Source organism: Pongo pygmaeus, chromosome 9, assembly GCF_028885625.2.
Source record: "Pongo pygmaeus isolate AG05252 chromosome 9, NHGRI_mPonPyg2-v2.0_pri, whole genome shotgun sequence".
Taxonomy (NCBI): domain Eukaryota; kingdom Metazoa; phylum Chordata; class Mammalia; order Primates; family Hominidae; genus Pongo; species Pongo pygmaeus.
The window spans coordinates 70,404,122-70,419,765 of NC_072382.2; the positions used below are offsets into that span (position 1 = coordinate 70,404,122).

The 15,644-nt window shown below is 33.3% G+C and overlaps 2 protein-coding genes across 2 annotated transcripts; both read right to left on the reverse strand.

The window, feature by feature from the left end:
* Positions 1-2,592: 2,592 nt before the first annotated feature.
* LOC129008775 (putative olfactory receptor 56B2) lies at positions 2,593-3,552 on the reverse strand. The gene has a single exon (XM_054441088.2). It carries the CDS (start codon positions 3,550-3,552, stop codon positions 2,593-2,595), a length of 960 nt encoding a protein of 319 aa, XP_054297063.2.
* Positions 3,553-10,515: 6,963 nt separating this feature from the next.
* Positions 10,516-11,603, reverse strand: LOC129008657 (putative olfactory receptor 56B2). The gene is given in 2 exon segments (XM_054441025.1): positions 10,516-11,465; positions 11,591-11,603. Coding segments are annotated over 2 exon segments (963 nt in total).
* Positions 11,604-15,644: the final 4,041 nt, after the last annotated feature.

The following is a 15,644-nucleotide window of genomic DNA, read 5'->3' on the forward strand; positions in this document are numbered from 1 at the left end:
GATCTTGGTATCTAAGAAATGTATCTTTAAGTCAGTTTGATGATGAATATTATGGCATTGTAGAAATTCATCGAAAGTTAGTGATTATTATGCAAAAATATTAAAATAGGAATAATTAGATGCCCTAATTTTGAAATAGTAAGATTGATGTCAATAAGCACAATATTAAAACCCAATGAATGGTTCAAAGCTTATATTTATTTCATTAGATTATAAAGTAATGGCTGCACAACTGTTTTATTAATTAGAAAAATGAAGATGAGTTTACAAAGAGATAAATAGAACTTTTAAATTGTATAATGCCAAAGTAATTTCTGATACATTTCTTAATACGCAACTCCTATGTGTGTTTCAGAAGTTGGGATAACACAACATTTAAACATAAAATTTGTCTTTTCCGTTGACATTATATATCAAGCACACTCGAAGAATGGTTATTCAGCAATACTGTGGTGAAAAAAAATACACCAATGTATTTACACGATTTATGTAACCACTTTCCTATTCTTAGACATCTGTGGATTTTTATTTTACAAGAAGTAATGCAACAAATATATATTTAGAGAACAGTTTAAATACAACTTTTTCTTTTTTGTGATAGAAGCTACACAACATAAAATTAACCTTTCTAACCATTTTAAAAATATACAGTTGACACTTAGGTTGTTTCCAAATCTTAGCTGTTGTAAACGGTGCTGCAACAAACATAAGAGTGCAGATATCCCTTCACTGTATACTGATTTCCTTTCTTTTGATCATCAATAGACGAATGGATAAATAAAATAAAATGTGTTACATATACACAGTGGGGTACTATTCTACCATAAAAAAAAGTGATACTGTCATTTGCAACAACATAGATGGAACTGGAGATCATTATGTTAAGTGATATAAGCCAGGCACAGAAAGACAAACATCTCATATTCTTACTTATTTGCGGGATCTAAAATCAAAACAATTGAACCCATGAACACAGTAGAAGGACGGTTACCAGAGGCTGGGAAGTGTAGTGAAGGTCTGGGCATGGGAGGTAGAGACGGTACAAAAGATAGTTAGAAAGAATGAATTAAAAAATAGAAAGAATGGGTACAAAAATAGAAAGAATGAATAAAAGTTACTATTTGATAGCACAACACAGTGACTATTATCAATAATAATTGTACATTTTTTAATAACTTAAATAGTGAATTGGATTGTCACTCAAAGGATAAATACTTGAAGGAATGGATACCCCATTCTCCATGATGTGCTTATTTCACACTGCATGTCTAGAGCAAAACATCTCATTTATCAAATAAATCAATAAATACCTACTATGCATCCACAAAAGTTAAAAATAATAAAATTAAATGTACAATTGAGTGGCTTTAAATATGGTTACAATTCTGTGCAACCATCACCTGTATGTAAGCCCAGACTACTTTCATCATCTCAAAAGGAAACTTCGTAACCATTAGTCAGTCTGTCCTTATCATCCTGTCCCCCTTGGCTCTGACAGCAACTCATTTGCTTTCTGTTTCTATGGACTATTGTGGGTATTCATATAAATGGAATCACACAAAAGATGGGCAACTGAATCTAACTTTTTCACTTAATATGTTTTCAGTAGTTATATATGTTGCAACATGTACCATACTTCACTTCTTCTGATGACAGAATAATAATTCCATAATAATTCCTTTTATGGGTATACTTTATTTTGCTTATCCTTTCAGCAATTGATGGATATATACGTCGTTTCTACTTTTTGATTAATAATGATGTAAAAAATATTCCTGGAAAAATTTGTTTTAACACCTCACCTGTTTTCAATTAATTTGAGTATACACCTAGGAGTTAAGTCATATGGTAATTGTGTTTAACTTTTTGAGTAATTACCAAACTTTTTCCCACAGCTACTATACCATTTTCCATTTCTAACAGCAGTGTAAAAGGGTCCAATGCATCCACATCTTTGCTAATATGTGTGACTTCTCTTTTTCAAAAAACAGACATATTAGGGGGAGTTGTGGTATTATATTGTGGCTTTGATATGAATTTGTCTATTGCTTAAGGACTAATGAGGTTAAGCAATTTGTGTACTTGTTGACAATTTGCACATTTTTCAGAAAAATGTCTATTCAAATTTTTTAATACATAAGAAAGAAAGGAAATAGCAAAATGGGAAAAGTAAGTCCTATCCTAACAAAATTTTAACACATGCAAATAAATTAAATTTTCTAATTATAAGGAAGAGACTGGCAGAATTTCTCCTTTGCCACTTCTATTCATGAGTGATGGAAGTTCTAGGAAAGGCAAGTAGGGGAAAAATTAAGATGTATATTCCACTTGTCTTTCCCTAAGATTATTTGGGAAAATGAGCATCACTATGTAAATATTTGTGATGAATATTTTTGCTTGACACTCAAAGTTTTCAAATAATATGTCCATCTCTTTTTTTGTAATAATCAGTTACCAGCACTAATTTCTTATCCCACATAAAATGCTGTCACAGTGCCTCTCTGTTCCTTAATCCTTCTGCCATTTGCAATTATTGGTGAATATAAAGAATAAATACATGAGGAAATAATAAATAGTGAGTATCTCTCTCTGTCAGGTGCTTTTGATGCCCATCCTAAGTACCTTATATAAGCCCTGCCTGAGCTCCTTGTTCTTAAGCGCATACATTATGGGGTTGAGGGCAGGGTGAATGACATTGTGTAGCACATTTAGTAAAACTGGAATGAGGGGAACTCTCATTCCTGTACTATGAGTGATGGAAATCACAATGATGACTGTGTAGAAGAAAAGGATTAGGATGAGGTGGGAAGTGCAGGTACTTAAGGCCTTGGATACAACTTGTGGAGAATTCAGCTTCAGAACAGAGTGAAGTATTAAAGCATATGATAAAATAATCAAACCCAGGTCGCTTCCCATGAGTGTCCAAACCAGAAGTAGCTGGTTAATGCTATTGATTTTTCGATCATCACAAGATAGGCTAGTGACTCCAAGGTTAGAACAAAGACAGTGCTCAATTTGATTCTGAGAGCAGTAGTGTCTCTGAGCAGCCAACACAGGCACTGAGATAGGAGATAGGCTGTTTCTTAGTGCCATGAACACAGTTGCTTTGAAAACAAAAGATTCAGTGACGATTGATGGATATCGTAGTGGTTGACAAATGGCTACATATCTATCAATAGCCATGCAGACAAAGATACCCGACTCCATGGCCACACAAAAATGTATGGCATACATCTGAGCAAAGCACTCCGGGAGACTGATGGTCTTAGCATTGAACCATAAGATGGCCAAAATCCTAGGCATGATGGTGGTAATCAGGCCCATGTCCACCACAGCCAAGATGCCCAAGAAATAGTACATAGGCTGGTGCAGTGCTGCCTCTTTATTGATGATGATCAGGATAAGGACGTTGGCACTGAGAGCTAAGAGGTAGAGCAGAGCCAGGGGCAGGGAGAGCCAGTGCTGCCAGCCATGAATGCCAGGGAATCCCATCAGGTTGAACTCAGAGACCTGGAACTTAGAGCTGTTGGAATCTCTGTGCTCCTGGAACATCCTTCACTAAGAGGGATAATATTCAACATTATTATTCTTAATTATCTTCTTGACAGCATTTGAAATAAAATTACCCAGGATTATGACATATATACACACATACACATACATACATATATATGCAATAAAAAAGTACAAAGACAAAACTATATACAATATATGCACAAAGAGTTTCATAGAAATGGAAACTAAACATACTAAAAACCTTCCCCAAAATTTTTTGAGGAAATATTAAAGTCAAAGTAGAAACCAAAGAAAGTAAGTACTGGATAGAGACAACTTTTGATAAACAATAGATGAAATGCATGACACCATGCAATTAAAGCTGATTGCAGCACTGTTCAGAATAGCCAAGATTTGGAAGCAACCTGTGTCCATCAACAGATGAATGGATAAAGAAAATGTGGTACATATACACGGTGGAGTACTATTCAGCCATAGTAAAGAATGAGATCCTGTCATTTGCAACAACACGGATGGAACTGGAGATTATTATGTGAAGTAAAATAATATAATAATTATGTTCAGGCAAGAAAGACAAACATCACATGTTCTCAATTATTTGTGGTATCTAAAAACCAAAACAGTTGAACTCATGAACATAGAGAATAGAAGGATGATTACTAGAGGCCAGGAAGGGTAGTGGGTTGGGGCGGGAGCTGGCGGTGAAGGTGATGACGGTTAATGAATACAAAAAAAAAAGTTATAAAGAATGAATAAGACCTAGTATTTGACAGCACAACAGGGTGACTATAGTCAATAATAACTTAATTGAACATTTAAGAATAAATAGTATAATTAGATTGTTTGTAACACCAAAGATAAATGCTTGTAGGAATGGATACCCCATCCTCCATGATGTGATTATTATGAATTGTAGGCCTGTATAAAAACATCTCATATACCCCATAAATATATACATGTAATATGTACCCACAAAAAATTGAAAATTAAAAAAAAATCAAACTGATTGAACCAAATTGTTTCATTTTCCTGTCTGACACAGTTTCTCTCAAGCAAAATAATGGAAAACACTGAAGTTATTTTTCTCAAATTATTAGTGCACAATGAAAATTTTAAAATAGGGAATCCACTTACATTAACACAACTTCTTGGTTGATCTTCAATTTTCAACTTAGCAACACTGGTATGGATTTACACAAATAATTGTAAGGCTAAGGAAAGCTTTGTAATTAGTATTCTGGATATAAGAAAAATATGTGCTTACAAAATGAGAAAGTGTTTCCTTGTATAACAAAATTATCAAGTTTCTTTCTGTGAAGCTTGTAAATTTGTTCTTCATGTTTGTGTATTATATTTTTCAAATTTCCTTTACAATTTATTATTAAAGAAACAAAATTAATAATTTATACACATACATACATAATTGTATAGATTACTGTGAAAATAAGCTAGATTTTCTAATGTAGTTTGATAAATATTTGACTAATATATGCCAAGTTCTCACAAATATTTGAAGAATATTGAATTATTGCTTGTTTTTCCTTATCGATTCATTTAAGTGGTCAACTCTTAACTCTATGTGTCTGTGTAACAGAAGCAAGTAGAGAAACTTGAGAAAGTAAAGATACCTCTAGGTTGAAAATAAAAAATATATCTTTGAGATGAGTTATGCTGTCTTTATCTCATATTGTATATTTATCTTACGTTACATATATAATATCTCATATTGTATATTTATCTTACGTTACATATATAATATCTCACATTATATATATTTAATATACATTATATTAATAGATATTAAAACTGTAACTATAAAAGGGAAACACATAAATATCCTATTTATGTCTCTTGTGTTTCCTTTTTATATAGTTTTAATTACTCAAACTGGCTTTATTGTTACATGAGAAGTTTAGTTCTCATCTCAATTACGTTTATAAGCATCTCAGTTAAAGATCTTGCTGATACAAAATAATATAGCACTAAGCACAAGTTATATAATACTTTCTCCAAAACAAATGAAAAACGCTTTTTTTAAAGTTAGCAAAAATTTATTTTACTTGTTAATTCTCTCTTCTTTTAATACAGCAGCTACATTTTAATTTTTTCTTACATGCTGCTTTCTGTATTTCTCTAATTTGTGCTTCCAGAGAGTCAAAGGGAAAGAGATGTCGGTTGAGAAAGATGTCTGTTTGAAATATACTATAAATTGCCTCTGAGAATGATACTTACACTTGCTGGAAACTCAGCTGGGCAATGTGACTGCTGTGGCAGTGTAAATTTACACAAATCTATATAATTGCTGGTGATGAAAGAAAGATAATTCAGCTTTATATTTTATGAAAAAGGGAAATTATAATACCTTCTAGTCCCCAATACGCTGACATCCCAATTATCAGGATTTGAAGCTGAGGGCCACAATTTAAAAAAAAAAAAAGTGATGAGTCTCATCAAGAAATTTAAGCTTATAAAATGCTTTTAATGCTATATAACTTTATAATTCTGCAAGAATAATAGATTTGTATTATGCTGTGAGCGAGTAGGTCTATTAGGTGATAACATTAAACATGAATACCACCATTTATAAAGTATGATTTTGATATCATCGGTTGTGTATTTTCACCCCAAACTCTGTAGATAGTAACTTTGTTTTCTCACTTGACCATGCTCAATCTTTACAGACCATGCTCTTCTCTCAAGTATGTTTGCTACCCAAAATCAATGAAACACAGTCACGACTATGTCTGTCTAGGAATAAAGCCAGTTAATTAGATTCTTATTCTAAGGAACAAGAGGAGGGCAGGTAAGAACTTGATTATGGCAGAATTCTGACCATAATCAAGAACTGTTTTCTATTTTTTCTCCATGTTATCAGGTGGTTCATACCTGACTTTCATCATTTCCAATGATTCCTGTTTGTTTTGTTTATAAATATTCAAAATCATCGTAAAAAGTTTCACTGAATGAAAACCTGAAAATTGGGGAAATAAACATTTTTCTGCAAAACAAACGTCTGCAACACTTCTGCCTTCAAACTAAGTGGATGAAATCAAGTCTGTATTTCTAAGAATAATCAATAGTATACACTCAAAGATTCTGTACACTTTGGCAAAACATCTCTCCAATTTATCTACTATGAACTACAACAAGAAAAATCCTGTCACTACCCCGTCTCCTTTTTATGTCCTTTAATACCTAATTTCCGGATGCCAATAGAATGAGCTGAATGCAGTTTGGCCCAGATGTTCAGAATCTTGGTCAAAGAACACATGAGAATCCTACAATATATGTACATGTACTCCCCTCAACATTAAAATCCCTTGATACCTTTCCTACTGATACTAGCCTTTAAAGAAAATTATGTGTTATATGTCCCAAGGGGATATTTCATATAATTAGGGTCACAGTGTTGGAATTAAGACAATGTTCACAGGAGTTAAAAGAGTGGAAACACTCTATGCTCATCACCTATATGATGCCACATAAGTAACTGGTGAATACTTCCCTATGAATGTATCTGTACATGTGCTTATGTGTGGCCATGTATATGTAGGGAGAAGTGAGAAAGAACACAGGATGTTTATATTTTAAAAATTATGATATTAATAAGATTGCAGAGTTGTTTCTTTTTGCTTAAGGCCTTGTGGCATACAAATTGGAAGCAAGCACAGAATGTGTTACTCACACAGATTCTTTTGCATCTTCTTTTTTTTTTTTTTATGTTTTCATGTGTTAAGTAACATCATTGAGTGCTTCATACTCTCAGAGTTAGTCTAGGAACTTTGAAAAAAGCATCAGAAAACATGGACCTCAGTTTTCAAGAAATTTATTTCCAAGGAAGATTGGTGATGAATATTAGGGAATTGTAAAAATTAATCAAAAGTTCAGACTTATTACACGTAAATATTAAACTAGCAATAAATAGATGCCTTAATTTTGAGATATAACAGTGATGTCAATAAGTGCAATAATAAAAGACAATAATTAATCTAATTTTATGTATTTTTAATTAGAAGAAAAATGTTTATTTTTATTCATTGTAAAAATAAAAATGAGGTCGTCACAGAGATAATTAGAACCTAATTCTATAATGTACAAGTAACTTCTGATACTTTTTTTTATATACAATTGCGTATATGCTTTTGACAAGCGTTTGGATAACATCAATTTTAAAACAAAAATTCTATCATTTTCAGTTAATGTTTGTATTAAGCACATTCAAAACAAGATTGTTCAGTATTATGATTAAATAAAAGCACATTATGTTTTACACACTTCCTTAAGTATTTTCCTGTTCTCAGACATCTATGTTCTTTTATTTTACAGAAAATTGTATAACAAATATACACGTAGAGAATAATTTTAGCAACTTCTTTATATTGTTTTATATTGAATGTAAGTTAGTACAACCTCTGTGGAAAGCAGTATGGAAATATTCAAAAAACTAAAACTAGAACTACCATTCCATCCAGCAATGCCACTCCTAGGTATCCACCCAAAAGAAGATAATTGCATTTAAAATAATTACACTTAAAAATACTGGCACTAGTTTGTTTATCACAGGGAAAGATATGGAATCAACCTGTGTCCATCGCCAGATGACTGGATAAAGAAAATGTGGTATGATATACAATGGAATACTCCTCAGTCATGAAACCAAATGAAATGATATTTTTTACAGCAACATGCATAGATTATGAGGTCATTATTTTAAGTGAAATAACTCAGAAACAGAAAAGCAAATACCACATGTTCTCACTTTTAAGTGAGAACTACCTAATGTGTACACATAGGCATAGAGTGTGAAACAGATGAATATTGGAGATTTGGGGGATGAGCAGATGGAAGGGGAATGAGGAATGAGAAATTCTTTAGTAGGTACAATGTACACTATTCTGGTGATGGGTACACGACAAGCCCAGACTTCACCACAGCCAGGCTATACATGGATATACATCCATGTATCAAAAAGCAGTTGTACCCCTTAATTTTATATAAAATGAAAAAAGAAAACATACAATTGGATGACTTTCACTACATTCATTATGCTATGCAACAATTGCCACTATCTAATTTCACAACATTTCCATTACCTCGAAAGGAAACTTCATAACTATCAGTTAGTCTCTCATTATTGCCTGGAGTCTCCATTCCCTACTAACAACAAATTTGCTTTTTTTTCTATACACTTAACCTATTCTGGATAGTCATACAAATGGAATCAGATACTAGACAGCCTTTTGTGTTTGGCTTTCTTCACTAACCTAAGCACAATGTTTTCAAAGTTTATGTATGCTGCAGATTGTACAAGTACTTTATTTATTTTTGTTTGTTTGTTGTTGGGAGAATTTATTCTTTTTATATTTTTCCTCTTTACCATGCAAAATTTTCCATATCATTTTATTAAATTTAGCAATTTTTAATTCAATCGAGTTGAATTTTTGTAAGATAAGTTTTATTCTATATATATTCGAGGTTTACAGCATGAAATTATGGGATAGAGACAGCAAAATAATTAGTGAAGCTGATTAGTACATCTATCATCTCATATAGGTACTTTTTATTAAATAATAATTCCTAGTATAGATACACTTAATTTTGTTTATCCATTCAGTAGCTGCTATGTTGTGGATAGGGTTTGCTTGTCTCCACCAAAAATCAGGTTGAAATTTGATCCCCATTGTAGTGGGATTGGGAAGTGGGGCCCAGTAAGAGATGTTTGGGTCCTGGGGATGGATTCCTCGTGAATGACTTGGTGCTATTCTTGTGACAGTTACTGAGTTTTCTCTGTTACATAACTGGATCAGTTCTCTGGGAGATGGATTAGTCATGACAGCGGGTTGTTATAAAGCTGGGAAGCCCATTGGGTTTTGTCTCTTTGCACATGTCTGTTTTCCCTTTGACCTTGTCTGCCATGTTATGAGGCAACACCAAAGTCCTCACGTGAAGCCAGGGACATGTCCTTGAAGTACCCTGCCTGCAGAACTATGAGCTAAATAAACCTATATTTCTAACTCAGTATTAGGTATTCTGTTGTAACAACACAAAACAGAACAAGACAACAGCTTATAGATATATAGGTTGTTTCTACTTTTTGGCTAATAATGCTACTGTAAACATTTGTGTACAGGTTTTTGTATTAACATTTTTTTCAATTATGTTGGGTGTATTATTAAAAGTTGGGCCCTGGGTCATATGTTAATGGCATTGAAGTTTCTGAGTAATTGCCAAACTCTTCCACAGCTGCTGTGCCATTTTTACTTCCCAACAACAATGTATTGAGATTTCAGTGTATCCATATACTTGCAAATACTAGTCTCTTATTGCAAAAAATAAATTTGCAGTACATTTATATGTATAATATAGGGGGTAAAGGGGTGTGTTACTGTGGTGTTGTATAACATGGGGGTAAAGGGGTGTGTTATTGTGGTTTTGATTGAATTTGCCTAATGATTAATGACTAGTTATGTTGAGCATCTTTTCATGTATTTTTGGACATTTGCATATAATCTTAGAGAAATGTCTACTCAAGTCCTTTGCAAATTAACAATATAAGACACATAATAAAGCAAATCATGAAAATGCAGAAGTATCTCCTATTTTATAAATTATTACATCAAATGTAAAATATTAAGCTCTTCAATGAAAAGGAATAGATTGACACAATATCTGCTCTGACTACTTCTATTCGACACTGTCTGGAAGTTCTAGCTAAGACAAATGGGTAAGAACATGAAATGTAGATTACATTAGTCTTTTCTTTGAATTCCTTGAGACAAATAGTGTCACTGTTACCCTTTGTGATGAAGATTTTTGCTTGACTCCCAAATATTTCAAATATTACCTTCATCTCCTTTGTTCTAAAGTGTCAGTCGTTGCCACCAATTCTTTATGCTATTTCTTTGTTGTTCTGCCCTTTGCAGCAATTGGAGAATATGGTGTAAAAATATGTGAAGAAAATTTTCAAAAAATGAATATCTTTTCCATATCAGGTGCCCTTCACTCCAGTCTAAGTACCTCGTATAAGCCTTGCCTGAGTTCCTTGTTCTTGAGTGCATATACCATGGGGTTCAGGGCAGGGGGCGTGACATTGTGTAACACATTGAGTAGAACTGGAATAAGGGGAACTCTCATTCCTGTACTATGAGTAATGGAAATCACGATGATGACTGTGTAGAAGAAAAGGATTAAGATGAGGTGGGAGGTGCCGGTACTTAATGCCTTGGATGCAGCTTCTGGAGAGTTCAGCTTCAGGACCGTGTGAAGTATTAAAGCATATGATAAAATAATCAAACCCAGGTCCCTTCCCATGAGTGTCCAAGCCAGAAGGACCTGGTTAATGCTATTGATTTTTCAACCATCACAAGATAGGCTAGTGACTCCAAGGTTAGATCAAAGACAGTGCTCAATTTGATTCTGGGAGCAGTAATGCCTCTGGGCAGCCAACACAGGCACTGAGATGAGACACAGGCTGTTTCTCAGTGCCATGAACCCAGTTGCTTTGAATACAACAGATTCAGTGACAATTGATGGATATCGTAGTGGTCGACAAATGGCTACATATCTATCAATAGCCATGCAGACAAAGATACTTGATTCCATGGCCACAAAGCAACGTACGGCATACATCTGAGCAAAGCACTCCGGGAGACTGATGGTCTTAGCATTGAACCATAAGATGGCCAAAATCTTAGGCATGATGGTGGTAGCCAGGCCTATCTCTGCCACAGCCAAGATGCCCAGGAAATAGTACATAGGCTGGTGCAGTGCTGCCTCTTTGTTGATGATGATCAGCATAAGGATGTTGGCACTGAGAGCTAAGAGGTAGAGCAGAGCCAGGGGCAGAGAGAGCCAGTACTGCCAACTGTGAATGCCAGGGAATCCCATCAGGATAAACTCAGAGACCTGGAACTTAGAGCTGTTGGAATCTCTGAGCTCCTGGAGCACCACTAAGGGGAAAAATATTTGATATTAGTATTTCTAATAATCTCTATGAAAGTATTGAGAAAATAATTACCTAGCCTCATGATATTGAGTTGTGACTCAGCCTCTTTAATTTCATGTTGTCACTTACATCTATTAGACATGTATTATCCTACGTGATATTAGGTACCTTCTCTGTGATAACTCAGTTAATCATCTGTAATACTCTATAAGGTAGGTCATATTTTTTCCATTTTTTCATATCTAACGTATAGGACATTATAAAATCAGGACCTTGTTTAAGAGCTCCCATGCAGTAAGTCACAGGAGCAGGACAAGTTGAAAGTGATCTGGTATCGCAGCCCAGTTTCCTAAGTTTGTCTTTGTTAATGAGTTGGTTTCTTTAGAGACCTAATGTATGAACTCAGAGTAGTGGTTTTTTATGCATGGAGGCTTTTTAGGTAAGATATTTGATGATAGAGTATATAGAAGTGAACTATTTTTTGTTCACATACTTAAACATATAAGAAGTATTGATGTATATTATTTACTTTTTATTAAAATGTATGAGCTAAGTTAGTATACCATTTTATAGTCATGTAATTGATGTGTAAGCATTCTGATAACGTGTATAAATCCATGCAAATACGAATGAGTTTAATGTGGTTTGGAAATACCAGTGTTCTGTAAATTCAGTTGGTTGTAGTTTTGTGTTACTTATTTCTACTTGCATATATTTTTGGTTTTTGGAGCATTCTAATGGCCATATGGCCATGATGACTGGAGTAGAAGTTAAAAACATGCACGCACATGCACACACAAACATAGACATGCATGCAAATCAGTGATTTTGAGAGCAATGTTTTGGCATAAGGCCTCCTAATATCTAATCTCTCTATATCTGACACCTCCTTTCTATATTCTTTTGTTAATATTTGAATTAAAATATTCAGAACAAATTTTCATGAAATGTTTTACTTGTGCTATTCTGCACTATTTATTTCTTCTTTCCTTTTACGTGTCTAAAATATTAAGGATACAATATAAAGGCAAAAAATTATTTTTAAAAGTTGTGCACTAAAATTATAGAGTCTACAGAGGAGGCAATGTTATGTTGACTTGGTCGATACATTCACTTTACTCTAGGTAATAACATCTTATACTACTTGTAACAAAATAAGGTTAATTGATGAAATTGTTTCTACAAATTTTAATGCTTAATTAAAATGTGGCTTGGGGAATACTATATTGTGTCTAACTGCCCAAAGAGGGAAAAATATATATCAGTGTGTAGGTCATTGAGTTGATATGTGTATCTTCCACAGAAACCTAAACGAGTGGGATATTCGTTATTTATGTCACTGTTTTTCCCCAAGAGACAGACACTTAATAAGCACTCAATTTATATTATGTGAATGAATACTGAAGCAGAAATAAGCAGTTTTATGTCCATGAGTCTTGTATTGTTTATGAGGAGGTTAGGGCCATTGACATATAAGCACGTTAAAAATATAATGGAGGCCGGGTGCAGTGGCTCACGCCTGTAATCCCAGCACTTTGGGAGGCCAGGCAGGCGGATCACGAGGTCAAGAGATTGAGACCATCCTGGCCAACATGGTGAAATTCCGTCCCTACTGAAAATACAAAAATTAGCCGGGCGTGGTGGCGCGTGCCTGTAGTCCCAGCTACTCAGGAGGATGAGGTAGGAGAATCGCTTGAACCCGGAGGCAGAGGTTGCGGTGAGCTGAGATGATGCCACTGCACTCCAGCCTGGGCAACAAGAGTGAAACTCCGTCTCAAAAATAAATACATAAATATAATGTAATGGAAGGAGACAGGGACTGAAAGAAGAATCATGTTGAAACAATCAAGGGGTAGAAGAGTATAGCGGATATCTCATCAAGACAAGATGAAAACTAAAAATAAAATTATACATATTATAAAACATGAAAGAGGTAATTCATATGCATCTGTAAACATACTGATTCTTATAGATTATAATTACTGATTAAAAATGAGACACTCAAGTTACATTTTTTAAAACTGTACTATTTTTGAAAGAAACTTTAATACAAAATTTGAAAGCAGAATAAATCAGGTATTCTTAGATAAGAAAACCAATGTAACAATGTCATATATAAAATTAGTAATTCTGTTAAAATAATAATTATGAAATGATAATAACATTATACTAAACATTAACAGGATAATATAGTATTTGTGACTAGCCTGAACCCAAACACATAACCTAAGCTTGAAATTCTAGTAGAAAATGACAAAGTATGGTTATGGTAAAGTATATTTAAATATATTTCTTTAAATAAATACATAAACCAAAACTGGTAGTGATATAGATTTTTTTCTTGAATTATTTGTTTTTGTCTTTTTTTATTAATACATAATAAATGTACAGATGTTCAGTGTACATGTGATACTTTGATGCTAGGAACATTTAAATTATTCTCTTCCAGCTATTTTGAAATGTACAATAGATTATTGTTAACTTCAGTCAATCTACTGATCTATCACCTACTAGGTTTTACTTATTCTATATAACTGTATATTTGTACCAAAGGAGTTAAATGTAAATATCTTGCAAAAAATAAGAGATTACCGATCATAAACACATAAAGAAGATGCATGAATATGAGTGATGCTTTGAGTAATGAGTGAGAAGTAACAAAGAATATCATAAATTTCGTAAAACAACATACAAAATTATCAAAAGCCATAAAAAACAAAAGACATTCATATATTTAGAAAAATTTAGCAAGGGTATTAAATGATAAATGAATCAAATATAAAATAGTATTGGACATGGCCTGCAGAGAAAAATTGTTTAAATTGCTAGAGAATATAGTAATCAATTATTTTTCTTCAATGAAGTAAGGGTCCACTGTTCAATAGATTAGTAAAGAAAAAAAATACATGCGGCATCTATCTTAGAAAATACAATGATCTAGCTTGAAATACGAGGAAAATTTAAGATAATCTTTTATAATGAAAAGCTGTTTGGAAGAAAACTGTACAATTTATTCTTACAATGGATTATATTTATATATTGATGATTGCTAAACATTAATATTACTTCTTGGCAGGTGTATGTGAGACTCTAAGTGTCTTTCCAATTCTAGTATTTCCAATTGAAAGATGCACATGTGAATATATTATTCTCACATTTCAGCAAAAATTCTAATACTTTGGGTGAAAATGAAATTCTGTGTGGCCCTATGAACTTCAACAAAAGTCTTAGCCTCTAGGATTCTTGATTCTATTCTATGAAATATAAGAATTCATTTCTAGATTCTGGAGTGTTAAGAATTCCATTAAAATGTCTAATTAAAATTCTTGCAAGATGGGATAATTAACATTTATGTGGTAAATTTAAATGAGGGCCTTTGATGCCTAATACCATGAAACTGGTACCAGGTATTATGTGTCAGCAAGCTAAGAAAGACATGTGCATGAATATGTATAAAAAATCAGCAGAGCTGGAGAGTTACAATGTCTAACACAAAAGCTAAATATTGAGCTTGAAAAAATTTTGTGAAGAATTACAAAGCTCCAAAGTATCTAATAAAATAAAATATGCTGAAACAATAAATAAAGAAGAAATATCATTCTAAAAATGCTGGTGGTAATATAGTTTTATTTTACATATTAAGACATAGTGGTTATGAAATAGCTAACATTTTGTTGTATTAGGTTCTATAAAGTTTTCCAATATTCAGATTAATTTGACATGAAGTACATTTCATGGTTTCTACACAGTCATTAAAGAAGCATTACGTAGATGCCTCCATCATAGCTGAGGCTTACTCTTCTATATGGCATTCCCAAATCTCTGCAAAGATTAAAAAGACTGACTCTGGCCCCAGCTATGTACTTACTGTGGCGTCATGTGTAAGACTTGTCATAAGTAGTGATCTTCAGTATACCCAGAGCTGGTTTACAGCCACTGAAGATGGACTAGGATTTTATGACCAGTGCAGAGAAACTCATGGACCTGCTTAAGTGGAAGAAAAGTCTAGAGTTGTAAAACCCAATTAGCCCGAAGCAAGTCAAATCTAGGGCGTGGACATAATTAGGAACAAATCATATCATTTTGCTAAAAATCTTAATTTGGGTATGGTAGAGCTAGCTTTTATTAAATATAGGCATAAAAGGGTTAAATATCTAAATTTTATGATAGTTTTCTCTTTGAG